General features: G+C 38.3%; 1 protein-coding gene and 1 long non-coding RNA gene across 3 annotated transcripts in view; one reads left to right on the top strand and one right to left on the bottom strand.

The window, feature by feature from the left end:
- The first annotated feature begins 6,555 nt into the window (after positions 1–6,555).
- LOC149612708 (uncharacterized) lies at positions 6,556–7,257 on the top strand. The gene is made up of 3 exons (XR_016376342.1): positions 6,556–6,765; positions 6,873–7,057; positions 7,118–7,257. It is a non-coding gene; the product is annotated as an uncharacterized LOC149612708 (long non-coding RNA).
- A 12,036-nt stretch (positions 7,258–19,293) lies between these two features.
- LOC149612701 (uncharacterized protein CG1161-like) overlaps positions 19,294–27,524 on the bottom strand; it is a 55,412-nt gene continuing 47,181 nt past the window's right edge. Inside the window, exons 1-5 of one of the 2 annotated variants that reach the window (XM_089858331.1) lie at positions 20,497–20,656; positions 20,295–20,407; positions 20,073–20,187; positions 19,830–19,967; positions 19,294–19,743 (exon numbers count right to left, since the gene is read on the bottom strand). In XM_089858331.1, the coding sequence (XP_089714457.1) occupies positions 19,576–19,743; positions 19,830–19,967; positions 20,073–20,187; positions 20,295–20,407; positions 20,497–20,562 (600 nt within the window). In that variant the 5' untranslated portion in view covers positions 20,563–20,656 and the 3' untranslated portion in view covers positions 19,294–19,575. Of the gene's footprint in view, positions 19,744–19,829; positions 19,968–20,072; positions 20,188–20,294; positions 20,408–20,496; positions 20,657–27,524 lie in introns of those variants that run through there. The other variant, XM_089858332.1, reaches the window with a different exon arrangement.

The raw sequence follows: 27,524 nt of genomic DNA, 5'->3' as shown, positions 1-27,524 counted from the left end.
TGCATTGTTTGGTACAGTCGATGGACGTCTTGTTGTTTCCTATCCAAGCCGACAATTTCGTTTCTCCTCTAATGAAGGCTAGAATAACGGGTGCCTATTATTCGATGGTCACCGACATCGTCTCCTCAGGCCCGGAAATGACAAAGAAACCATCATTGTCTTTTCTCACCATGGAAGGACAGGTATAAATATCCTTCCAAAATTTCCCGTTTAGCACATGGTTTTTGCGCAATACTCACTTAAACTACGTTTTGATGACGTTGCTGACGGGGACGTTGAAAAATACGTAATTCCTTTTTACCTCTGTCGCTATGACCCGCCTCTTCTTACATACCCCTCCGTCCCGTGGAAGGGGGTCCAGGACTTTGACTCTCGCCCAGCTTACTCTGCTCTCCATTCCTACTTCTCAAATTAAATCTATCCCTGGTTTCAATTATCCAAATTATGTTGGAACACGATTTGGTCCGATTTCATAAATTAATTCCAATTAAAACGCTGACAATAAATTAATTGCCCTTTAATATTCCAAGTAGAAGAAATGTGTGTATTCCTGTACTGTTTAACAAATAACTGTCTAAATTTTCTAATATAATATTTTAAAAACCGAAAAAATAAAAGAATATACATATAATAAAAATAATTTTAAAACTTTTAAAAATACATTGTAATGTATCAGACAGCCTTGTTTGAATAATGTCTAAATGCGGGAAATTGGTTTTGTATGGGACGGTCCTCTTCATTGCGGCCTCCTTTCCTCTGACTATTCGGCCGGAGCTAGTAACTTTACGGACAGAATTGCACCAGGGCGGTAAGGGTTCCCCATCGACTGTCATGTTCTGGTTTTCATCACACTCAGTGGAACCGGTAGTTTTGAATAAAGCCCATCTTAGAAGGGACACGAATAGTACCACGGGATCGATTTTCAAAGCCATTTTATCCGTGACCTAAATGTAAGCAAGAAGTGATATCTAGTTTTTTAGGGAGAAGGTATAAATTCGCCACATTTCCAGCTTTATCTCCAGTCCAGACGTAGGTCCAGAGTTAATCCCAGCCTCTAAATTACAACCTGCATCTCATTGGTTCTTGAAAACCCACGTCAGCGCGACGCGAATGACAAAAATTACTTGTATTTTCCGACTGAGGAGTGAGGACAGGCGAAATAGCCCGGCATCCTTTTACGTCCCCCCTTGTATTTTGAAAGGGGGACTGGGACTATGGCGCGCGAATATTTAGGCATCTTAAACCTCGCTAATAAACTAGATATTTCTTCTTGGTGTAAGCGTACTTTTAGTAAGTTCTTGGAATTGTTAGACCTAATTACTCGATGATGGAGTTAAAAAAAGCGAAACCGATTAAGATCATAAAATTTGAATGGAACTTTCTAAAGAAATATCATTTGACCTTGAGGTCATGTAAATCATACGCAAGTGACCAAGAAGAGGTGTTACATAAATCATTATTTAAAATATTTCCAAAGCAAAGTTACGGCTCACATCCAAGTATAAAAAAGGTTAAGAACATGAGTTGTTTACGGTTAAATTAAACCAGAAATAACCAAATTCATTTCATGATGACCCACAACATATTCTCCCCAGTTTTTAAATATCAATTTGCTTAGTTTACGCATGGATATGTATTTACACACATCCTGTGCTTAACGAATGATTAGCGTAATATTCGATTTGTGCTGACATAAATACAATATGCCAGCTCTGTACTGACAATGCTAGCTGGTGCTCAGACCAGAGAGAACTAGTATCTTGAAACTAAAACAGGTTCAAGATGGAACCCGAGATTCTGAACCAATTGTCATACTTATGTAGTTTATTTTGGGACACCGTTCCGTTTAGACTTAAAAATTACATTCCTCGTTACTACTTCAGTAGCCATTGGTGAATTATAACCTTGAACCCTTTGAAACTAAAATAAGAACTTACCTTGAGTACGATATCTTCATCAAGGTTTAAGAATGCAGGGCTCACTAAGACAGCGGGCAGATTTAAGGCAACGAAGTCCTCAAACTTCTTGGCTAAATCGGTCTGATCCAGCGTGACGGCCAGGCGATATATGTCGCAGACGTTTTGTTCATTCTTATTTTCATTAAGGTATTGAGTACAACGTTTGACCAATTTCAGCATCAGGTACTTTCTCACGGCGTACATACAACCCAAGGCTTCCCTCACGTTCTGGAAAGTGGCTTCATCTTTGTACACGTAACTACCAAAAACATTTTTCAATTAGTACGTAGTTACACAAGTTAATAAGATATGTTCCATAAGTTTGTCACTGGTTACAGGGTGCTTGTCACGTAGGTCATAGATTCTCGTAAGCCGACGCATGGTGAGACGCTGTCAAAGGCTTAGTATTTATTAAATAGGAACATGAACTACAAAATTAACCGAGTGTAGTCATATAATTCTCGCTTGTCGTTCTCGAACTAGCTCTAGCTGTAAGTCTCTAGCATTACGAAGTATAGGAAGTGTCATACTTATGGAAAAAATATTACATTGGTTTCAATAAAACAACATAATATAACTACACCAAGTGGTCTAGGGACGTTTCCCAATAAGATGTTACTATATTTTAATAAGCTGAATAATAATGCGCCCTTAAAGGGTCTGTAAGGAAGGAATTGGCGGGTGGGTACAGTTATTTGAAATACGACACAGGCACCACGTGACGCCCGGATACAAGGCATAAACGTGGAGTGTCACTGGACATCTAGTACTTGTTCGCGAGATAACAGCGCCAATTCACCTAATTGCCAATTTTCTTTAAAAAACTAACAAAGTTTCCTTGACACACGCCTCGTCTCAGAAACGTGCCCATGACGCATTTCAATTAATTTTTAGCCACCCGCTGAGACCTTCCATACATTCCCAATAAAAAGCTGCAAGAATGATGTTATAAAACCAGAAAACTTAAAAACAACCACTGATTGACTCGCCTACCTTTCTTAATTACCAATGTTACCTATATAATAATAATAATAATAATAATAATAATAATTAACTCACTTTAGCAGAATAGCAAAGGCTTCCGGTTCAACGTCAGGAATCACGATGACGTCCTCCGTGGCCATGGGCCCGTATGTCATGGCCAGAAATACTTCACTGACCATAGCGAGAATCAGTTTATGGGCTTGAAATTCAACTTGGGAATCACTAACTTTGAACGTGATATCCACGAGGTCTTTACTTTTGCGTAGCTCACTAAGACGATTAAATACTTCCATATCCGTACTACAAGCTACTGCTTTTTGCGGCGTTTTCAACATAACTAAAATTGGAATGATCTTAATTATGTAATCTAATAGAAACGGATAAGCTTTCGATTCGAACGTTAGGTCTAAAGTGATTCGGATATGAATAGAGTTTTCTGTTAGTAAAATCGAAGTACCTATTTTTTAATTGTCAATTTTGAGCCAGTTGTAAGTCTGTTTTTTTTAGGTTGATACATTTGAAACGAATGTATTTTTTATCAGATCGCGTTTTTAGATCAAATTTCGGTTTTTATTTATTTTTTAAACTGAACTTAAGCATAATATTGATTTCTTTAAAAAAATACAGGATTTAAAATTTATATATTTTAGGTTTAAATGTCAAATAAATTGAGCCTTTTGTAGACAAGCTTTTATTTTTATCTTATACTTTTCGGCGAAATATTCTTAACAGTTTTTCACTTCATTTTTAAGCTTTTTGCCTATAGCAATAAGCTTTATACGGCGACCCCTGGAAGCAGGCTTGCTGGCAGGCAGGCTGGCTGTTTCGCGTTCGCGTACATTTTCGTAAATTTAAATTACGCGGCAGAGCTCGCCGGAATTTGATTCTCCACCGCACTAGGCGACATCTATACTAAATTTGATCATATTTTCGACGAGAAAATGCGGTCTTTTGGAGCTAGCGGGATTTGAACTTACGAGTGACTGACGACGCCGGTGTGGGATGCGGATACTCTACGATTGCGCCACTACGATTGTTGTTTAGCTATCGATATTTTTCCTATACTTTCCCACGCCTTTGCTTATTGGTAGCGTGAATGGAACTGACGTTGCCGGTGTGAATATCCCTTATTTCGGGTTTTTACCTCTCCGTGTGACGTAGTCCAGGAGAGGTTCTGTAACGGCCGTGTCTGTCTGTGTGTCTGTCTGTCTGTGTGTGTGTCTGTCTGTCCGTTGTTACACCCACGTGACCGCGTTCGCAGTTTGCGTATCGGAGCAAACGTGTTCGCCATTTCCGAACTGCTTTCACAGTCACGGAAATGGCTCCTCTACTTGAGTTCTCACACCACCAATCTTCTGGTCTTTGTCCATACCACACGGACACTGTTCTTACTGGCTGCTAATCACCACCATCTTCTGGTCTTCGTCCATTCCACGTGGACAGCAGTCTGTACATACTGGCTTCTAATCACCACCATCTTCTGTTCTTTGTCAATCCCACATTGACACCCGTCTGCACTTACACTGCCTTCTAACACCACCATCCACTGGTCTTCCGTCTATTCCACATAGACACCAATCTGTATCATTGGCTTCTACTCCATTATCATCGTTTGGTTTTAGGATATACGCGGCGATCAGCTAGGGTTACGAGAAACGTCTAGCCTCCCTAAGGTAGGATCGCTACCAAAGGTTTTCGCATTTGCGGTTTTTCCTTAATATTAGCAAAGTTTGAGAAGATAATAAGTATAACTTTATTTTAAACGATTTAACTATTATTAATGTTAATTATTGAAGATTAAAATAATTAAAAATAATTATATTTATTTAAATATTAAAGATAAACCTCTCGTGCAAAGAGAGAGATTATCATTGCCTCCTATATCTACCAAGGCCCGTGCATGCGATATATTTCCTTCATTGCCTCCTATATCTATCAAGGCCCGTGCATTGTGATATATTTCATTCATTGCATAAACATAAGCGAGATTGTTTTGGGAAAAAAATACTGCTTCCACTAATGCGTTTATACTCCTTGTTACTGTTGTATAGAGTAATCATGATAAAAGCTTAAAAAATTACGAGAGGACAGACCTTTTTTATCCTCATTCAAAAATATTTTTTGGTGCTAAGACTGCTTTAAAAAATCCAAACGGTTAGGCATTGGTAAAAAAGACAAATGATATTTTTCAAATCTTATGAGATAATGCCCACATAGTTGAAAATTGCCGTTTTTTATCCGCGGGAGCCATTCCTTATGAGAATTTCGATGCTAGTAGGTTGTCAATTAAACTACCGGTATATTATTGTTGTTGGAAATTGGATATTAAGTCAAATTAAGTGGTTGTAAAGAGCCAGCAGGTTTTTGCCACTTCTTTTTGTGAGTATTTGATTTTTATATGTAAAATGGAGGAAGATAATGTTGAGAGTAAGGATGAAATGCGGAAGCGCAAAGCGCGGGAAAGGATGAGGGCAAAAGGTCGACGTTTTCATTGGATACTTAAGGTTATATAATCTTCTCGACACGGAGAGGTAATATTTTGGTTTTCCCGACTTGTGTTAAAGACAATATCACACTGCAAAAAGCGTTAATATGCCTTGGGGCATATCTTGTTTTTTTTCTTTCTTTGCTACATGTTGGTATTTTTTACTTTTTCGCGCCATCTAGCTATGAGCGAAAACGAATGCTTTTAATTTTGAACCCAAATGAAAACTATAAGCATAAATTAATTAGCTACCACTAAGTTTCTATGTTGTGGAATTGAGAAATCTAACGTATTCTCGAAACTAGCTCATTGTTTAACGTACTGATCATTTCCGGACAACTTTGATATGGCCCGAGAAAACATTATCTTCCTTGTTGTCGATGATTAGACAATACTAGGTTAAAATTTAGCTCACGAGGTTTGCGTGACCTTGACGTCAATATGATAAAACCTAGTGTTCCACACTTATAAGTATTATTGCTGGTGAAAAAATCCACAAGTCACATAATAATTGGCTCGTTAGGAACAACACAGTTGACAAAGACATGTACGATTTAAATGTTGGGATCATCGAAGTAATTAATTCTTGACTTTTCACGTGTTCTCTATCGACAGCGTCATGGCAGATTAACAATTTTTTAACGTAGGGAACTGAGGATACGGATTTTACGATTCGTATGTACGGTATGGTGAAAGATAGTTACAGGAAAATGTTCAATTTAAAGCAAAGGGCGGCTCCGTTGATACCCCTGAAAGATGCCTTTTCTGCTACACGTTGGCTAAGCTTGGCAAAGGCTAGTTAAACCAAAGGCAGGAACCAATGGGACCTAGTGCATTAGGTCTGATTGGTTCCTGCCTTTGGCAAGGTAAAATTCGTGTCCAGAAGATTAGCCAGCATGCTAGGGGTGATAATGGAGCCGCCTGTTACTTTAAGGTAAACTGCAAAAGGTTTAAATGACTAGCCGGAATTTTATTGGAAATATATTTATTTGTTATTTTCCCTTTCAAGCCTCGGTTTCATTCCTTTGCCGCGAGACGATTTTGAAAAATTTCGAGAAGAGAGTGATTTACCAGAGGTGAGTGAGTATACGCCCTCTTTTAGCCAAGAAGAGGAAGAGACAATTGCCTTGTAATTAAAAGTGTCAAATTACTTTTTTGCATTGTTTGGTACAGTCGATGGACGTCTTGTTGTTTCCTATCCAAGCCGACAATTTCGTTTCTCCTCTAATGAAGGCTAGAATAACGGGTGCCTATTATTCGATGGTCACCGACATCGTCTCCTCAGGCCCGGAAATGACAAAGAAACCATCATTGTCTTTTCTCACCATGGAAGGACAGGTATAAATATCCTTCCAAAATTTCCCGTTTAGCACATGGTTTTTGCGCAATACTTGTGTAATAAAAGTTGTACCGCACACACTTTTAATTACATTGTTATTCTACAGGGCCGGTAGGCCCTTGTAGATATTACTATATCCTGAAATGAAGTTCGCGATATCTTGGATGACGAGTTTATTGGTAGTGTCAATCATTTTGGCTTTGGCCACTCCCAGAAAACAAAATGGCCGCATGTTCATCTTTACTCTCATTGAAATGTTATGGAAAAACTTTCTAATTTTCTTCTACGAGCGTAATTATAGTGTTTCTATTTTAAACGTGATCATCCGCTGATACGAGAATTATATTACAGCCTTGAAGTCCGTCGAGAAATCGATCACGTGGCGTCTGGCAGCCATGTCCTGGTTCATCGCAACCACTTTCATTTTCTTCGAAATATCAGGCAAACTGAAATCGGATTTCACTGAGAAAGTTTATGATAATGTGGACACCATCGACCAACTCGTTCAACAGGATTTTCGGAACGTCTGGTTTTGGGAGGGATCCGACGAATTCGCTTCCTTACAGAGAAAGGTTAGTGCCGATAATCGAACATTTTAATGACGAGTCTTCGTCACAACACAAGTTCATAAGATGTGTTCCATAAGTTTGTCACTGGTTACTAAGTTCAGCAAGCTAATTGGACCAAGTCATCTTGCGACTTATTGCCACTTATCTAACGCCTTTACTGAGAGCTTGTCATGAAGTGACGTAAGTGAAACTCAGATTCTCATAGAGTGACGCTGGGAAAGATTTAGTGCACACTAAATAAGAAGATGGACACCGAGTGTAGTAAATTTTCGCTTGTTGTTCTCGAACTAGCTCTCAGTAAGTCTCTAGCATTACGAAGTATAGTTTGTGTCTTACTTATGGATCACATTTTATAAATTTATGTCACAATTATAACTATAATGTGGTTGGTGATCTATTTCCATATCCAGGAAAAATCAAATGAGAAGCGATACGGGAAACTACTGAAAGGAATTCCAAGCACATCCATGCTCGCTGTAGAAAGCGCAATTTTTGGAAACGAGTTTTCGCACATCGCGGGGGTCAAAGGGCGTGATAGGAAGTTCATAGTCATTTCGACACTAATCCTTCAACCTATCGCCAGTAAATAACTTTAAAAATAGTTAAATCGTTTAAAATAAAGTTGTTCCTATTATCTTTCGAAACTTTGCTAATATTGACGTTTAAAGTGAAGGGTACCCCTCTTGCCCGCTTTCTTCAAATTTTGGGGTATATATACGATTCGTTTCCATTATAATAGTAAGGAACAAGTTGGGAAAACCAAAATATTACCTCTCCGAGTCAAGAGGAGGCCTACTTACAAACTTATTTACCCAGATATGGAAATGTTTCTTTTTTTAAGAACAAATACTGAAGTTCATTTTATGAAATATTAAAGAGGTATACAAAGCATAGCGATTATACTGTAAATCAGACGACATTTTACATCCAATAAGAATATACTTGCACACATTAAAATCATCCGATGGGGGAAAAACGAGAAATAAAGAGATAAAACTTTGGAGGAATATTACTTTTACGTGTTTGTAGAGGCCCAAATTTTCTACTCCTCAACTGTATACCCTCTATGTTCAAAACCAGATTCACAACAGGGTTGCAGTGTAAACATGACACTTCTAACAGCGCTGAGCTCTGCTGAACGCGGCCTAGATTTTCACCATGATGCTCTATTCAATTATAAAACCTAAGCCTGAATATTTAAAAGTGTATTTAACTTTCGGCTCACTCTGAACCGTTGATGTCTCTGCATTACAGAAACGAAAACCAAACCCAAGCGTTTACTTTTTGGTTCACTAGGCCTATTGACAAATCACATTTCAAATGATCGAAATGGTAGCGTTCTTCTCGTTATCAATAACGAAAGGATTATGCTATAAACAGATGTAGTATAGCTTAAGTAATATATAAACATCCATTTCAAATAATGATATAAAAATATTCTTGGGATATCAAAATGAAACAGAGCTTTAAAGCTACAAAAGTACTAAATGCATCATAATTACGAAAAAGATTTCCACATATTCACTTTATATTATGGAAAAAGTGAATATTAACACATCAAAACAAAGTGAACTGTTAACGCGGCGCACTACTGTAACAACGAACAGACACACAAAGACAAACAAGTTGGGAAAACCAAAATATTACCTCTCCGTGTCGAGAAGATTATATAACCTTAAGTATCCAATGAAAACGTCGACCTTTTTGCCCTCATCCTTTCCCGCGCTTTGCGCTTCCGCATTTCATCCTTACTCTCAACATTATCTTCCTCCATTTTACATACAAAAATCAAATACTCACAAAAAGAAGTGGCAAAAACCTGCTGGCTCTTTACAACCACCTAATTTGACTTAATATCCAATTTCCAACAACAATAATATACCGGTAGTTTAATTGACAACCTACTAGCATCGAAATTCTCATTAAGAATGGCTCCCGCGGATAAAAAAGGGCAATTTTCAACTAGGTGGGCGTTATCTCATTAGATTTGAAAAATATCATTTCTCTTTTTTACCAACGCCTAACCGTTTGGATTTTTTTAAAGCAATCTTAGCACCAAAAAATATTTTTTGATACAAAATAAATGTTTTATATTCTTATTAAGAATAGAACAAGAGGATAAAAAAGGTCTGTCCTCTCGTAATTTTTTAAGCTTTTATCATGATTACTCTATACAACAGTAACAAGGAGTATAAACCCATTAGTGGAAGCAGTATTTTTTTTCCGAAACAATCTCGCTTATGTTTATCCTCTCTAAACTTCGCTAAAAACGTATTACTCCTACGTAAAATATTAATAAACAGGCAAGGATTCATACCATTAAAGGAGCGCAATATTATCCATATTTTCATTTCATATACAGAGAAAAGAAATTATTATGTTTCTGAGTTGGGGTTTCCCATTTTTGTTTTTGTTTTGAAAAATATATCGCAATGCACGGGCCTTGATAGATATAGGAGGCAATGAATGAAATATATCACAATGCACGTGCCTTGATAGATATAGGAGGCAATGAATGAAATATATCACAATGCACGGGCCTTGATAGATATTGGAGGCAATGAATGAAATATATCACAATGCACGTGCCTTGATAGATATAGGAGGCAATGAATGAAATATATCACAATGCACGGGCCTTGATAGATATAGGAGGCAATGAAGGAAATATATCGCATGCACGGGCCTTGGTAGATATAGGAGGCAATGATAATCTCTCTTTGCACGAGAGGTTTATCTTTAATATTTAAATAAATATAACTATTTTTAATTATTTTAATCTTCAATAATTAACATTAATAATAGTTAAATCGTTTAAAATAAAGTTATACCTATTATCTTCTCAAACTTAGCTAATATTGACGTTTAAAGTGAAGGGTACCCCTCTTGCCCGCTTCCTTCAAATTTTGGGGTATATATACGATTCGTTTCCATTATAATAGTAAGGAAAAAGCGCAATTGCGAAAACCTTCGGTGGTCGATCCCACCTTAGGGAGGCTAGACGTTTCTCGTAACCCTAGCTGATCGCCGCGTACATCCTAAAACCAAACGATGATAATGGAGTAGAAGCCAATGATACAGATTGGTGTCTATGTGGAATAGACGGAAGACCAGTGGATGGTGGTGTTAGAAGCCAGTGTAAGTGCAGACGGGTGTCAATGTGGGATTGACAAAGAACAGAAGATGGTGGTGATTAGAAGCCAGTATGTACAGACTGCTGTCCACGTGGAATGGACGAAGACCAGAAGATGGTGGTGATTAGAAGCCAGTAAGAACAGACTATTGTTGGATACTATCACGCGCAGAATTAACCGTTAGTTTTATATGCGCGCGCGATAGTATTTCTCGAGAATATAACGAACGTGTACTTTAGTTTTTCAAATGTTTTTGACCCTAACGGTTGCATTCTGGATTTTACCTGTTGCAGTAATAAATTCTATATCTTTAACTGAAGTTAGTCCTGTAGTTATTGACCGCGAAACGTCTTAATAACATATCAGAAGTGGGATTCGAACCCACGCCCTCAGAAGAGGACTTCACCCTATTCACTACGCAAGCCGAGCAACAACTGCCGAAGAACGCAAGTACCACTCTTATGAATTGGAAACACTCGCTGTAGTATGGTCACTTGAAAAATTTCGTCCGTACCTACTTGGAAAATCATTCAAAATCGTCACGGACTGCAATTCGATGCGCAATGCTTTATCGAAGAAAAACTTAGTTCCGCGCATCGGCAGATGGTGGCTCAAGATACAAGATTTCACTCCTGAATTTGAACACCGTCCGGGGCTGAGAATGGCTCATGTGGATGCTCTAAGTCGAGCACCATTGGAAGAAGCTGAAGAAACTGAAGCAGCGAATGGACTTCAAATTTTCCACACTGAACTATCATTTGAAGATTGGCTTATAACCGCCCAACTTCAAGATCCCAAGATTAGAACAATCAAAGAACAATTGACGAAGAAAACAAATATCACAAAAGACGATGAACGCGTGCGCAAAGAATTTGTTGCCGTGGAAGGTCGAATATTTAAACGAATAGTCAATCCGAAAACCAAAGAAACAAAATTGACGTGGGTCGTACCTGCTCGAGTACGTTGGCAAATTGTCAGAAAATGCCATGATAACATGGGACATTTCGCCGTAGACAAAACTTGCGCTAAGGTAGCCGAAGATTACTGGTTTCCAAGAATGAGACGATACATTCGAAGATACATCTCGTCGTGTCTCGAATGTCTGTATAGGAAACAGCCCGGTGGGAAAACACCAGGACTGCTTCATTCTATTGACAAAGTCGGTATACCGTTCCACACAATACACATGGACCATTTGGGCCCTTTCATTAAAAGCGTAAGAGGAAACTCGTATCTCATTGTTGTGGTAGACGGTTTTACAAAGTTTACGTTACTTCGTGCTGTACGTGACGCTGGAATGACTCCCGCATCCAAATTTTTGGAAGAAATAATTGGAATTTTTGGAGCTCCGACGCGTGTTATCACCGATCAGGGAACATCATACACCGGCCGAACCTTCGAAAACGTATGCAAGTCGGCTAACATTGTTCACATTAAGAATGCTACAGCTACCCCAAGAGGTAATGGTCAAGTCGAGCGCTTCAACAGAACCATCACACCAGCTATCGCTAGTCTTTGCCAGCGAAATGACGAAAAAGACTGGGATCAACAACTGATCTACGTTCAATGGGGCATTAACAATACTGTTCATAAAGCGACCGAATCAACACCATTTTCGCTTCTCTTTAATTATCAATCGAACAGCCCCGCAGGCGACATTGTTACACCAGCCGTACGAGAAACATTCAACACCGAAATTATGGCGAAACGCACCGAAGCCATACGAAAAATTAGAGTCGATCAACAGAAACAAAGACTGCGCTACAATGTTAAGCGAGCAGAGGCTCCCAACTTTGAACCTGGGGATATGGTTTTGGTGAAAAAGGATCCAACGTCAACTGGAGACCCCCGGAAAACCTGTCCAAAGTATAGAGGACCTTACGTCGTGACAAAGAAATTGAACTACGATCGCTACCTTATTGAAGATTTGCCAGAAATTCAACGAACACAAAAAGCTTATAGAAATGTAACTTCAGTCGATAAATTAAAACGGTACATTATACCGGAAGACGGCGAGGGAGATTCATCCGCGAATGAAGATGATTACTGTACTTCGCCCGTTAACACAATAAATGACGAACCATCCACATCTATCACGACCACCGAAACGGATGAGGAAAAGCCTATTCTACGACGATCGCATCGACAAAAAGGATGCCAGACCGCTTACAAATTTCACTTTTAAATTTTGTTTAGTGTATTAAGAGAATTTAATTTGTTAACTACTTTTCGAAAACTGTAACTAACCAGGAGGTTAAAATTGTAGGATAGCCGATTGTTGGCTACTATCACGCGCAGAATTAACCGTTAGTTTTATATGCGTGCGCGATAGTATTTCTCGAGAATATAACGAACGTGTACTTTAGTTTTTCAAATGTTTTTGACCCTAACGGTTGCATTCTGGATTTTACCTGTTGCAGTAATAAATTCTATATCTTTAACTGAAGTTAGTCCTGTAGTTATTGACCGCGAAACGTCTTAATAACACTAGTGTCCGTGTGGGATGGACAAAGACCAGAAGATGGTGGTGTGAGAACTCAAGTAGAGGAGCCATTTCCGTCACTGTGAAAGCAGTTCGGAAATGGCGAACACGTTTGCTCCGATACGCAAACTGCGAACGCGGTCACGTGGGTGTAACAACGGACAGACAGACAGACACACAGACAGACACGGCCGTTACAGAACCTCTCCTGGACTACGTCACACGGAGAGGTAAAAATCAAGGCCAAAAGTTTACTTCACCTCAGGCCTCAATTATTTACCCTTTGTTTCACTAAGCCTATTGCGGATTATACTTGTTATACGCGCCGGAGTCTAGGTCTTAGTTTTCTTCATGAAATCACTAAACCAAGGATTATTCTATATACAGATGTAGTATAGCTTACGCAATATATAAACAGGCATTTCAAATAACAATATTAAAAAAAATCTTTGGAATATCAAAATGAAATAGAGCTTTAAAGCTACAAAATTACTAAATGCATCATAATTACGAAAAATACTTCCACATATTCACTTTATATTATGGAAAAAGGGAATATAAAGGTTCTGTATGATTTCTTAACACATCAACACAAGGCTAACTGCTAACGCGACGCACTAGTGTAACAATGGACGGACACACACAGACAACAAGAGTAACAAGGAGTGTAAACCCATTAGTGGAAGCAGTATTTTTTTTCCGAAACAATCTCGCTTATGTTTATCCTCTCTAGACTTCGCTAAAAACGTATTACTACTACGTGAAATATTAATAGACAGGCAAGGATTGATACCATTAAAGAAGGAGCACAATATTATCCATATTTTCATTTCATATACAGAGAAAAGAAATTATTATGTTTCTGAGAGAAGCTTCCCATTTTGGTTGTTGTTTTGAAAAATATATCGCAATGCACGGGCCTTGATAGATATAGTAGGCAATGAATGAAATATATCGCATGCACGGGCCTTGGCAGATATAGGAGGTGATGATAATCTCTCTCTTTATATATAATATAATTATTTTTAATTATTTTAATCTTCAATAATTAACATTAATAATAGTTAAATCGTTTAAAATAACGTTATATCTATTATCATCTCAAACTTTGCTAATATTGACGTTTAAAGTGAAGGGTACCCCTCTTGCCCACTTTCTTCAAATTTTGGGGTATATATACGATTCGTTTCCATTATAATAGTAAGGAAAAAGCGCAATTGCGAAAACCTTTGGTGGCCGATCTCACCTTAGGGAGGCTAGACGTTTCTCGTAACCCTAGCTGATCGCCGCGTATATCCTAAAACCAAACGATGATAATGGAGTAGAAGCCAATGAGACAGATTGGTGTCTATGTGGAATAGACGGAAGACCAGTAGATGGTGGTGTTAGAAGCCAGTGTAAGTGCAGACTGGTGTCAATGTGGGATTGACAAAGAATAGAAGATGGTGGTGGTGGAAGCCAGAAAATTACCAGACTGGTGTTCATATGGGATGGACGAAGACTAAACATGGTGGTGTGAGAACTGAAGTATAGAGTAGCCAACGGAGAGAAATACAATTTTCCAAATTTCTGTGAACTGTCAATGCGGTCCGGAAATTGGGAACACGTTTGCTCCGATACGCAAACTGCGAACGCGGTCACGTGGGTATAACAACGGACAGACAGACACACACACGCACACAGACAGACACGGCCGTTACAGAACCTCTCCTGGACTACGTCACACGGAGAGGTAATTATTTAAAACGGATTATTATTAGACAGACATTAGGAGCAATTTCATACACCTAGCGAGAGACTTTTGTGCCCAGATTAGTTCAATTTCGCTAAAAGGGCTATTCATCAGTCTGGGAAATAAGGATACTTTTTAAACTAGTCATTGGGACCAGTGACCCCACCTAGCGTCCGAAATAATAAACTGGTCTCCCAAGTGGTCCCAGCCTTTGTTCTCCTATAGATTTTCAATTAATAAACTGGTCCCGAGGACCAGTAACCCCATGCACTTTTTTTTTATTTATTAGAGATATCTGGGCCAAGTGGGATTAGCCAAGAGGCTTTCCTCGGGCCGTCGTCTTGACATAGCAAGAATACAGTGCTGAGGATTAATTATTGGTTAAGAAATACATGTATATAGAGAACCTCACCCATGCACTTATTGAATTAAAAAACTAGTCCAAGCAATTAATAAACTGGTTTTGGACCAGAGGAAGTGTGCTATTTCCCAGACTTCTATTCATAGTTTTCAGACTAGGAGGATTAATAACATCTAGAGCAGGAGGCGAGGCTACTTAGGCTACGTTCAGTAACTGGAAATCGGAAAAAGCCGTTACCGATGTGTACTTTTCCGAACGCTACGTCAGAGTGACGTCAGACGTCACTGAACGATTTTTTTGCGTTTGATGATGGTTTCCATGATGGCGTCTGCTAGAGATCTTAGATTGAATCGAAAACTGTTATTTTTGTTATTAAATGAAGTATCTATGATGATGAAACGGAATTAACCTTAATGTGTTATTGTTTCGCTAGTGGCTTTGGACTGGATTGCTCGCCATGTTAAACTTCAATTAATGACGTCATAAATCCGATTCGCATCGAAAAAACCTGCTCTTCCAGCCGCTGCGATCGGTGTCCCATCGATGCGTAGCGTGACGTAGAAACCGGAAGTGCGAAAAACCGTACAGTAAAAAAATCGGTCTCCGATGCGCGCAGCGCTGCGTACGCTAGCAGTTACTGAACGTAGCCTTAGTACTGCACTTTGTCTGCCGAGTAGCCTCCCCTCCTGGTGTAAATGGGTATCAACCCTCCTTGTCTGAAAACTATGTATATGAAGCCAGAGTCCAGTAGATGACGCAATCGCCGGCGTCTCGATGGTATAAACCAAGAACGCGGGCCCGGATAAGGGGTCAGTTTGTTTGTTCAGCTGAAGTCCGCAGTCCCAAGAAGTTTGCAAAATTTTAATTACCTTGTAATGGCCCGTATGGGGGTGACAGCCCAAGTCCGGGACATTATGAAAAAGTTTAAATGAAGAGGCAAAAATAATATGGAAAAATACGTTTAATCAATATAAACCAAAAACGGAGAAAGGAGAGCGCGACTACGTGGATCGGCATCCAAGAGCGAACTCCTTCCCCAATACAAAATAAGAAACAATAAAACTCGCAATATAGGCTTATAACAACATAGGGGATACATCGAGCGAAGGTCAGTAGAAGAGCGAAGAGGTTTCTATCGAAAAGGGGCTTTTAGCATGGTAATAAAAGTTTACAACGGGATGAAAAACAAAAGGGGCACTGACACGAAAGAAAAGGGTATGTGGCACGGTTCTGATCGTTACAACCTCGGTATAGCTCGATTAGGTTATTTAGACAGAATAATAGGATTAATTGTTTTTACCTCTCCGAGTGACGTATGTCACGGAGAGGTTCTAATTTCGACGTGTCTGTGTGTCTGTCTGTCTGTGTGTCTGTCTGTCTGTCTGTCCGTTGTTATTACCTCTCCGAGTGACGTATGTCACGGAGAGGTTCTAATTTCGACGTGTCTGTGTGTCTGTCTGTCCGTTGTTACACCCACGTGACCGCGTTCGCAGTTTCCAAATCGGAGCAAACGTGTATTCAATTTCCAGACCGCATTTACAGTCCCGGAAATTGTATTCCACTTACAGGCTATTACTCCATTGCCTGTCTAACAACTCTGTTCATTTGCCCACCCCACATGGACACCATTCTGAACTTACTGACTTCTAAACACCACCATCTTCTAGTCTTTCGCCCATTCCACATGGACACCAGTCTGTACTTACTGGCTTCTAAACACCACCATCTTCTACTCTTTGTCCATTCGACATGGACACCAGTCTGTACACCTGGCTTCTAACACCACCATCTTCTGGTCTTTGTTTTTGTCCATCCCACATGGACACCAGTCTGTACACCTGGCTTCTAACACCACCATCCACTGGTCTTTGTTTTTGTCCATCCCACATGGACACCAGTCTGTACACCTAGCTTCTAACACCACCATCTTCTGGTCTTTGTTTTTGTCCTCCCACATGGACACCAGTCTGTACACCTGGCTTCTAACACCACCATCTTCTGGTCTTTGTTTTTGTCCTCCCACATGGACACCAGTCTGTACACCTGGCTTCTAACACCACCATCCACTGGTCTTTCTTTTGTCCATTCCACATGGACACCAGTCTGTACACCTAGCTTCTAACATCACCATCTTCTGGTCTTTGTTTTTGTCCATCCCACATGGACACCAGTCTGTACACCTAGCTTCTAACACCACCATCTTCTGGGCTTTGTTTTTGTCCTCCCACATGGACACCAGTCTGTACACCTGGCTTCTAACACCACCATCTACTGGTCTTTGTTTTTGTCCATCCCACATGGACACCAGTCTGTACACCTGGCTTCTAACACCACCATCTTCTGGTCTTTGTTTTTGTCCATCCCACATGGACACCAGTCTGTATACACTGGCTTCTAACACCACCATCTTCTGGTCTTTGTTTTTGTCCATCCCACATAGACACCAGTCTGTATACACTGGCTTCTAACACCACCATCATCTGGTCTTTGTTTTTGTCCTTCCACATGGACACCAGTCTGTACACCTGGCTTCTAACACCACCATCCACTGGTATTTGTTTTTGTCCATCCCACATGGACACCAGTCTGTACACCTAGCTTCTAACACCACCATCTTCTGGTCTTTGTTTTTGTCCTCCCACATGGACACCAGTCTGTACACCTGGCTTCTAACACCACCATCTTCTGGTCTTTGTTTTTGTCCATCCCACATGGACACCAGTCTGCACACCTGGCTTCTACTCCATCATCATCCTTAAAGTTAAGACATACGCGGCGATCGGCCAGGGTTACGAGAAACGTCTAGCCTTCCAATGGAGGGGTCTTCCACCAAGGTTCACGCAATTGCGATGTTCTTATCTACAACTGCGATTCGAATCCTTTATATACTACCTATTTGAGCAAGGCGAAGCAACAGGAGGATGCTTCATTTCAAACGTCAATAATAGTCAAGTCTCTCAAGGTTGTTTAATTATTCTTTTTTAAAACGATGTAACGCTCAATAAGGCGAACAACTAACGAAGAAAATACTAAATATTAATTATATTTATTTTAATATTTAAGATAATCTTGTTTCTCAATTCAAAATTAATACGGAAAAGTTAAAAAGCAGTCTATTTTTTTACCTCTCCGTGTGACGTAGTCCAGGAGAGGTTCTGTAACGGCCGTGTCTGTGTGTGTGTCTGTCTGTCTGTCCGTTGTTACACCCACGTGACCGCGTTCGCAGTTTGCGTATCGGAGCAAACGTGTTCGCCATTTCCGAACTGCTTTCACAGTGACGGAAATGGCTCCTCTACTTGAGTTCTCACACCACCATCTTCTGGTCTTTGTCCATCCCACACGGACACTAGTCTGTTCTTACTGGCTTCTAATCACCACCATCTTCTGGTCTTCGTCCATTCCACGTGGACAGCAGTCTGTACATACTGGCTTCTAATCACCACCATCTTCTGTTCTTTGTCAATCCCACATTGACACCCGTCTGCACTTACACTGCCTTCTAACACCACCATCCACTGGTCTTCCGTCTATTCCACATAGACACCAATCTGTATCATTGGCTTCTACTTCATTATCATCGTTTGGTTTTAGGATATAGGCGGCGATCAGCTAGGGTTACGAGAAACGTCTAGCCTCCCTAAGGTGGGATCGCCACCAAAGGTTTTCGCAATTGCGCTTTTTCCTTACTATTATAATGGAAACGAATCGTATATATACCCCAAAATTTGAAGGAAGCGGGCAAGAGGGGTACCCTTCACTTTAAACGTCAATATTAGCAAAGTTTGAGAAGATAATAGGTATAACTTTATTTTAAACGATTTAACTATTATTAATGTTAATTATTGAAGATTAAAATAATTAAAAATAGTTATATTTATTTAAATATTAAAGATAAACCTCTCGTGCAAAGAGAGAGATTATCATTGCCTCCTATATCTACCAAGGCCCGTGCATGCGATATATTTCCTTCATTGCCTCCTATATCTATCAAGGCCCGTGCATTGTGATATATTTCATTCATTGCCTCCTATATCTATCAAGGCCCGTGCATTGTGATATATTTCATTCATTGCCTCCTATATCTATCAAGGCCCGTGCATTGCGATATATTTTTCAAAACAACAACAAAAATGGGAAACCCCAACTCAGAAACATAATAACGTTTTCATTGGATACTTAAGTTTATATAATCTTCTTGACACGGAGAGGTAATATTTTGGTTTTCCCAACTTGTTAATTTTAGGCTTAATTTCGAATCACGTGATTAATTTTATTGGTATCAAAACCATGCTTACATTAATTAATTTATGCAAATTACTACAATATTTACAAAAAGTTCATTTTGAATCACAAATATTAATATTTATAGTTTAATTTAAATTAGTTCAATTGTTTTTTTAAAGTATTAACACAAATGATAATTAGTTAAAATACATTCACAATTAAACAAATATACAAAGCCGACAATAAACACGTAATTAAAACTAATTTATTATTAATTTAGATGTTTTGGTAAAAATTAATGGTGGAACTAATTGAGCATGGTATGTTTATCATAGATGTTTCTTCTCTGTTCTTGGACTTGACGTTTCCAGCGATCTTGTTGCAGTCCAACTCGGTTAAGAACATTGCCACTTGCCACTCCTGATTGGGCCATCCTGGCTGGTCTACTAATTGCCGCAGTTGGTAAAGGCTCATCCTGTTAAAAAGGTAAGTTTCAATTGCTTGTACCTCTTTGCTTATCTTTTTTGGGGGGAGGGGAAAACACGGGGGGGGGATACAGACCATATTGACTTCCTCATTAGTGTGTTCGGCGTAATTAATTCCACCGCGACGGTTATTCAATAATGGTTCCAAACACATCAAGAACAACATGTAAACCACCAGAAGTGAAATCACCCAAATAATTAAAATGACCACAACCTGAAAACGCAATTGCAATGTATATATATAATAGGCTTATATATCAGGAATTTTTGAATTAATTAATTATGAATTGATTAATTTAATAAGGGTCAGTTTAATTACCCTGATAGTTGTAGTGTTTCTGCTCTCATATCTGCATTCACAACGTGGGCAGAATTCTTTGGCTTTAAGTCGGACTTCTTCTACAGCTTGGGGTAAAACTACTCCGTCGCAATTGCTATTAATAGTTAGTGACGAATTAACCTCGTTAATTTTCGCCTAAAACCTTCAAAAATAGACCTTGGGGTTGGGGGGAGGGGGAAATCATGTAACAAACTAACAAACCAGTTGCTAGGGATAACATTGCCAATGTAAAGTTTTCTGTTGTTGTCGTCAGATCCGTTGACTATTTTAGAACTGGGGCAAACGCATTTGCATCGAACGTCCTCGTATTGCGCCTAAAATCGTTAATTTTGATTTTAATTAACTTAAATATTGCTTTAATCGAAGTTTTAAGCTAAGCCTTGGCTTTGGAAAAATTATTTACCTCAGTTTGTAAGGGTAAAGTAGCGAAATAGGCGACTAAAACCGGTATAATATAATACCACCTCATTATTTCAACGATTTATATTTAATTAATTTAATTATTTTATTTTAAAACTGAAAAAATTCCGCCCTAAAGTGGGCGCTACTAGTTTGCATAAGTTTGCAGCAAACCAATTTTTTTGCATAGGGCCGCCATTTTCAAAAGTTTGCTTCCAAAATACTAATTTGCATAAATTCTGCAAACTTTTTCTTGCATAAGGCCAGCATTTCAATAGTTTGCAGCCAATATACTAATTTGCATAAAATTCACCAGCAAACTTCCCCATGCATTAGGCCGCTAATTTCAAAAGTTTGCTACAAGAATACTAATTTGCATAAATTTACCGAAAACTCGATGAAACTCATGGTTTTTTCAAGGAAACCTATTAAGTTATTTACGTTCATAATTTAGCGATTAATTTTATACCATAATATTAAGGGTTTCACAGGTTTCAAACCAAATTTGTATTTTGCATAAATATTATATAACATGCAAACTTGATGAAACTCATGGTTTTTTCAAGGAAACCTATTAAGTTATTTACGCTCGTAGTTTAGCGATTAATTTTATACCATAATATCAAGTGTTTCACAGGTTTCATACCAAATTTATTTTGCTTAAAAAGTATAAAACAAGAAAACTTGATGAAACTCATGGTTTTTTCAAGGAAACCTATTAAGTTATTTACGCTCATAATTTAGCAATTAATTTTATACCATAATATCGAGGGTTTCACAGGTTTCAAACCAAATTTATTTTGCATAAAAAGTATAAAACAAGCAAACTCGATGAAACTCGTGGTTTTTTCAAGGAAACCCATGGAGTTATTTACTCTCATAAATTAGGGAATAGTTTTAAGCCATAATATCAAGGGTTTCATAAGTTTCAGGCCAAATTTGTATTTTGCATAAATATTATATAACATGCAAACTCGATGAAACTCATGGTTTTTTCAAGGAAACCCATGGAGTTATTTACGTTCATAATTTGGGGAATAGTTTTAAGCCATAATATCAAGGGTTTCAAAAGTTTCAGGCCAAATTTGTATTTTGCATAATTATTATATAACATGCAAACTTGATGAAACTCATGGTTTTTTCAAGGAAATCTATTAAGATATTTACGCTCATAATTTAGCGATTAATTTTATACCATAATATCGAGGGTTTCACAGGTTTCAAACCAAATTTATTTTGCATAAAAAGTATAAAACAAGCAAACTCGATGAAACTCGTGGTTGTTTCAAGGAAACCTATTAAGTTATTTACGTTCACAATTTAGCGACTAGTTTTATACCATAATATCAAAGGTTTCACAGGTTTCAAACCAAATTTGTATTTTGCATAAATTTGATATTTAAAGCAAACTTGATGAAACTCACGATTTTTTCAAGGAAACCTATTAAGTTAGTTACAACGTTATTTAAAATTTCCATTTTGAATATATATAAACATTCCACAATTGAAGTTTTTATTTTCTTAACATTAAAGTTTTTAACAGGGATTTTTGACATGCATAATGTTTAACAAGGGATGGTGGAATAAAGTATAAATGGAACAAAGTATAATGGGAACATGGCATAATAACGAACAGGAATAAAATATGTATACTTGGAATAGTGTTTATCAGTCTTGTAAATATCATATATATTTGTTTAATGTTACGTCATGCTTGCGAGCCATCTTCAAATGGCTCCTCCCTGTTATAAAAGGGATCTTTGTATAGGAAAGCTAATAAACCATTCATTCATTCATGCCGTATTTAAAAACTGGAACTAGGTATGGGGGAAAGAACAAACTCTTAAAATGTCATTCCTGGACTAAAGTATTAATGACCCTGAAGCGAGTACTGCAGAATAAAGTAGGCCTATAGTTGGATTTCCGTATTGCTCAGAGTGGTCTACTCGTCGCCAACCAACACAGAACGGCGAAAACGTGAATGGGCAACACTAATTTCTTGTTGATGTAGAATTATTTTGCCATGGTAGGAGGAACATTTTAATTTATTATACTATGTTGAAATAACAGAAAAGAAGGAAGGAGATATTATCAGTATAGTTGCGCGTGATCAATGTGTCGTGGGAATGTAGGTACCGAAGAATTTTGTTCACTGTGCGCAGCTTTCTCGCGCATATTGGTGTCACAGGTTCTCTTCTCTATGCCACGACATCACCAAAATTGTTTGGAAAATTTGGCCAGTACACTAGATAAGATAAGCCAACAACAAAAATTTAAAGTATTCTTTAGATTTTAAAGAAAAGTTGGAAATAGTAGGTTTTATGTTATAAATTCTTACATTTTGGGCACTTTCCAAAGTTATTTGGTAAGAAGTTTGGGCTAGTTTAAGACTCTCGGTTTTTGAGTTGGGCTAGAAACTTGCCTTTTTTAGCCACATCGTTTGATGTACATCTAACGATGGGGCTATTAGTTTGACTTGGTCTGAAGAAGAAGTAGTAGTAGTAGAAGAAGAAGAAGAAGAAGAAGAAGAAGAAAAAGATGATGATGATGATGAAGAAGTATCGTTCGTCTTTTTAAAGGGAGAATGAAAAGAGTGATTGATGATTTTCAAAGGGAGAGCATTATGATTTGTCTATAACTGTGCATTGGGAATGTACTCTGCACATATAAATTAACACACTTAGAGTGAAAAGGGATAAATTGGGTTAAGGTGATATTTTTCATTCATTGGTGATTTTAAAGGAGAAAGGATTATGATTTACCCATGACAGTACAATGCGGATGCTCTGTAAGAATATTAATGAACAAACACTAGTATCTGTATGTCTTTTGTGAACACACAAATTTGTCATATTGCTGAAGTTTTTCGTCTCTTGCCAGCACACACAAAGCTTGGTTACAGATTTGCGCGTGCTGACAACCGATGCTTTAACAGAGTATATACAGAATAAGCTCTCGTTCGAGATAGGAAGTTGCCTATCCTATAGCGTGAACCGTGAAAACTAATTTCCTCACGCGCATTCTTTATCCATGGTGGTACTTTACTTTGGACACCGCTAACCAATTACAGCACGAGATCATTTAGAAATAAATAGCGCGCTCTCTTAGAAAGTTTAAAGGGGCTGACCGACCCCCTCTCCTTTTCTACCCACCCGCTATGCTAAGCTCTATGCGGAAGATCGTCGTTTGTTCCATGGTCTGATAAGCCCCTTTAAGCTAGGAGGATATATTGGTGAGGGAGTCTTCGACTGACCGTTTTCCCATTGAAACGCACTTACAGATTATCGGCTGTTTTTAGCCACATCGTATATATACGATGAGGCTATTAGTTTGTCCCGCGAGCCTGTGGGAGTGGTGGTGGTGTTGGTCGTGGTGGTCGTAGTAGTTTTTCGCGATTTGGAATGTGGTCAGAGTTACCCAAAGAAATAGTTAGTCAGAGCTAACCGAAGAAATGGTTATTTTATTGCTTTGGCAGTATAAAACGTTTCGTTCGACATTGAAGGGAGAGTGAATGTGAGAGAATTGTGGTGAGGTGATATTTTTCGTTCGTGTATTTTAAAAGGATGGGGATTATAATAGTAAGTGCAAGCATACATTTAATTGTACAGGTAAGGTTAAGCTTTGTGAAATGTGGTTTACGTTTGCTCCATATATTTAAAGCTAGAGAGATAGAGAGAGAGGAATTTAGTATTGGCTTAATTTAAATGGAAGGTTTAATACTCCCTTTAAAATTCCTGTCACCCGTCAACAATAAGGGTTTCACGCTTTTCATCTCACCCCCCCGATTTCAAAATTCAAAGAAATCGAGGGGGATTTTTAAAAAGCAAAAGGAACTATATACCGACGTTATATTTGGAAAGGTGGTGTTTATTACTAGAAGTTACGTCGTTTCTCCATAAATCGAGAAGAGTTTTAAAAGAAGGTACTAGCTTGGGTCAGCATTCCTTTCCTTTCATTCTTGTAAAAGCTTCAAAACGAAGAGACGTTTATTTTTTTGGTGCTAAGATATTGCGGAATATTTTTTTAACTTCTTTTAACAATTATTTAGTAATTTCTTATTATAATTAATAATTTTTTGTTGTTGTTGACGTTCGTTTAAATTGTCGTGTGTGCGCAGTACATTTTTATCGTTTCCTAGTTCGAATTGAGGAGTAAAGGATTGAACAATCACAGTAGGTTACTTAAGGTATAGAGGGGTTATCCACTCATTAGGGTAGGTATAGAGGGGCTATTCACTCGTACGATGTGGCTACTATTACGAGCCCTTGGGTCGCCTTGTTTCCTCCGTTTTCACTCGTTCTGGGTTATTCTTAGCCGCGCAACTAGTTCCGCGCACATCGTCATCGGGCTTCGTCTGTTTCTGTTGTTTTAATTTTTGGTAGACGCTTAATGCGTCGCACTGCAATTTTTTAGTGCTTTAACGGAACATTTATCATTATTTTTTTATTAATAGTAAATTATGGTTCTTAGATAAAACTGAAGTAAAGGGAATGGTTTTTACCTCTCCGTGTGACGTAGTCCAGGAGAGGTTCTGTAACGGCCGTGTCTGTGTGTGTGTGTGTGTGTCTGTCTGTCTGTCTGTCTGTCTGTCCGTTGTCACACCCACGTGACCGCGTTCGCAGTTTGCGTATCGGAGCAAACGTGTTCGCCATTTCCGAACTGCTTTCACAGACACGGAAATGGCTCCTCTACTTGAGTTCTCACACCACCATCTTCTCGTCTTTGTCCATCCCACACGGACACCAGTCTGTACTTACTGGCTTCTAATCACCACCATCTTTTGGTCTTCGTCCATTCCACTTGGACACCAGTCTGTACATACTGGCTTCTAATCACCACCATCTTCTGGTCTTTATCCATCCCACTTGGACACCAGTCTGTACGTACTGGCTTCTAATCACCACCATCTTCTGGTCTTTGTCCATCCCACTTGGACACCAGTCTGTACATACTGGCTTCTAAACACCACCAACCTTCTTCCGTCTATTCCACATAGACACCAATCTGTATCATTAGCTTCTACTCCATTGTCATCGTTTGGTTTTAGGATATACGCGGCGATCAGCTAGGGTTACGAGAAACGTCTAGCCTCCCTAAGGTGGGATCGCCACCAAACGTTTTCGCAATTGCGCTTTTTCCTTACTATTATAATGGAAACGAATCGTATATATACCCCAAAATCTGAAGAAAGCGAACAAGATGGGTACCCTTCACTTTAAACGTCAATATTAGCAAAGTTTGAGATGATAATCGGTATAACTTTATTTTAAACGATTTAACTATTATTAATGTTAATTATTGAAGATTAAAATAATTAAAAATAATTATATTTATTTAATTATTAAAGATAAACCTCTCGTGCAAAGAGAGAGATTATCATTGCCTCCTATATCTACCAAGGCCCGTGCATGCGATATATTTCCTTCATTGCCTCCTATATCTTTCAAGGCCCGTGCATTGTGATATATTTCATTCATTGCCTCCTATATCTATCAAGGCGCGTGCATTGTGATATATTTCATTCATTGCCTCCTTTATCTATCAAGGCCCGTGCATTGCGATATATTTTTCAAAACAACAACAAAAATGGGAAGCTCCTCTCAGAAACATAATAATTTCTTTTCTCTGTATATGAAATGAAAATATGGATAATATTGCGCTCCTTCTTTAACGGTATGAATCCTTGCCTGTCTATTAATATTTTACGTAGGAGTAATACGTTTTTAGCGAAGTCTAGAGAGGATAAACATAAGCGAAATTGTTTCGAAAAAAAATACTGCTTCCACTAATGGGTTTATACTCCTTGTTACTGTTGTATAGAGTAATCATGATAAAAGCTTAAAAAATACGAGAGGACAGACCTTTTTTATCCTCTTGTTTTATTCTTAATAAGAATATAAAACATTTATTTTTTGATGCTAAGATTGCTTTAAAAAAATCCAAACGGTTAGGCATTGGTAAAAGAGACAAATGATATTTTTCAAATCTAATGAGATAACGCCCACCTAGTTGAAAATTGGCCTTTTTTATCCGCGGGATCCATTCTTAATGAGAATTTCGATGCTAGTAGGTTGTCAATTAAACTACCGGTATATTATTGTTGTTGGAAATTGGATATTAAGTCAAATTAAGTGGTTGTAAAGAGCCAGCAGGTTTTTGCCGCTTCTTTTTGTGAGTATTTGATTTTTGTATGTAAAATGGAGGAAGATAATGTTGAGAGTAAGGATGAAATGCGGAAGCGCAAAGCGCGGGAAAGGATGAGGGAAAAAAGGTCGACGTTTTCATTGGATACTTAAGTTTATATAATCTTCTCGACACGGAGAGGTAATATTTTGGTTTTCCCAACTTGTTACTCTTTCTCTACACCTAAAACTCTACAAGATAAGTGTTTTAGATGGATTAACGCCTTTGGGGGAGTTGAGTTAACGCCCGATAAAATTAAAAAATATCACTGCATGTGCAGTGAACACGTAATATAGGCGGCGTTGCTTCTAACTTTCTAAGCTAGCATGAAGAACCCTCTATTTTTTGAATTGGGATTTGCGTGGTCACGTGATGCGCGTAACCAAGTTAATAAGGTGCGCGTGCGCGAAGCTCCCATCGGAGAGACCGAAACCAGAGAGCTCTAAGAACAGGCAGTCGAAGACTCCCAGACCCCTTTATCCATTTATACTTTATTCCACCATCCCTTGTTAAACATTATGCATGTCAAAAATCCCTGTTAAAAACTTTAATGTTAAAAAAATAGAAATTTCAATTGTGGAATGTTTATATAAATTCAAAATGGAAATTTTAAATAACGTTGTAACTAACTTAATAGGTTTCCTTGAAAAAATCGTGAGTTTCATCAAGTTTGCTTTAAATATCAAATTTATGCAAAATACAAATTTGGTTTGAAACCTGTGAAACCTTTGATATTATGGTATAAAGCTAGTCGCTAAATTGTGAACGTAAATATCTTAATAGGTTTCCTTGAAAAAACCATGAGTTTCATCAAGTTTGCATGTTATATAATATTTATGCAAAATACAA

The sequence above is a fragment of the Phalangium opilio genome, unplaced genomic scaffold (assembly GCF_054372755.1).
Source record: "Phalangium opilio isolate 3A_F unplaced genomic scaffold, DU_Popi_V2 ptg000232l_1, whole genome shotgun sequence".
Taxonomy (NCBI): domain Eukaryota; kingdom Metazoa; phylum Arthropoda; class Arachnida; order Opiliones; family Phalangiidae; genus Phalangium; species Phalangium opilio.
Note: the sequence above shows the minus strand (reverse complement) of the source record. Positions and strands in the feature narration are given on the sequence as shown.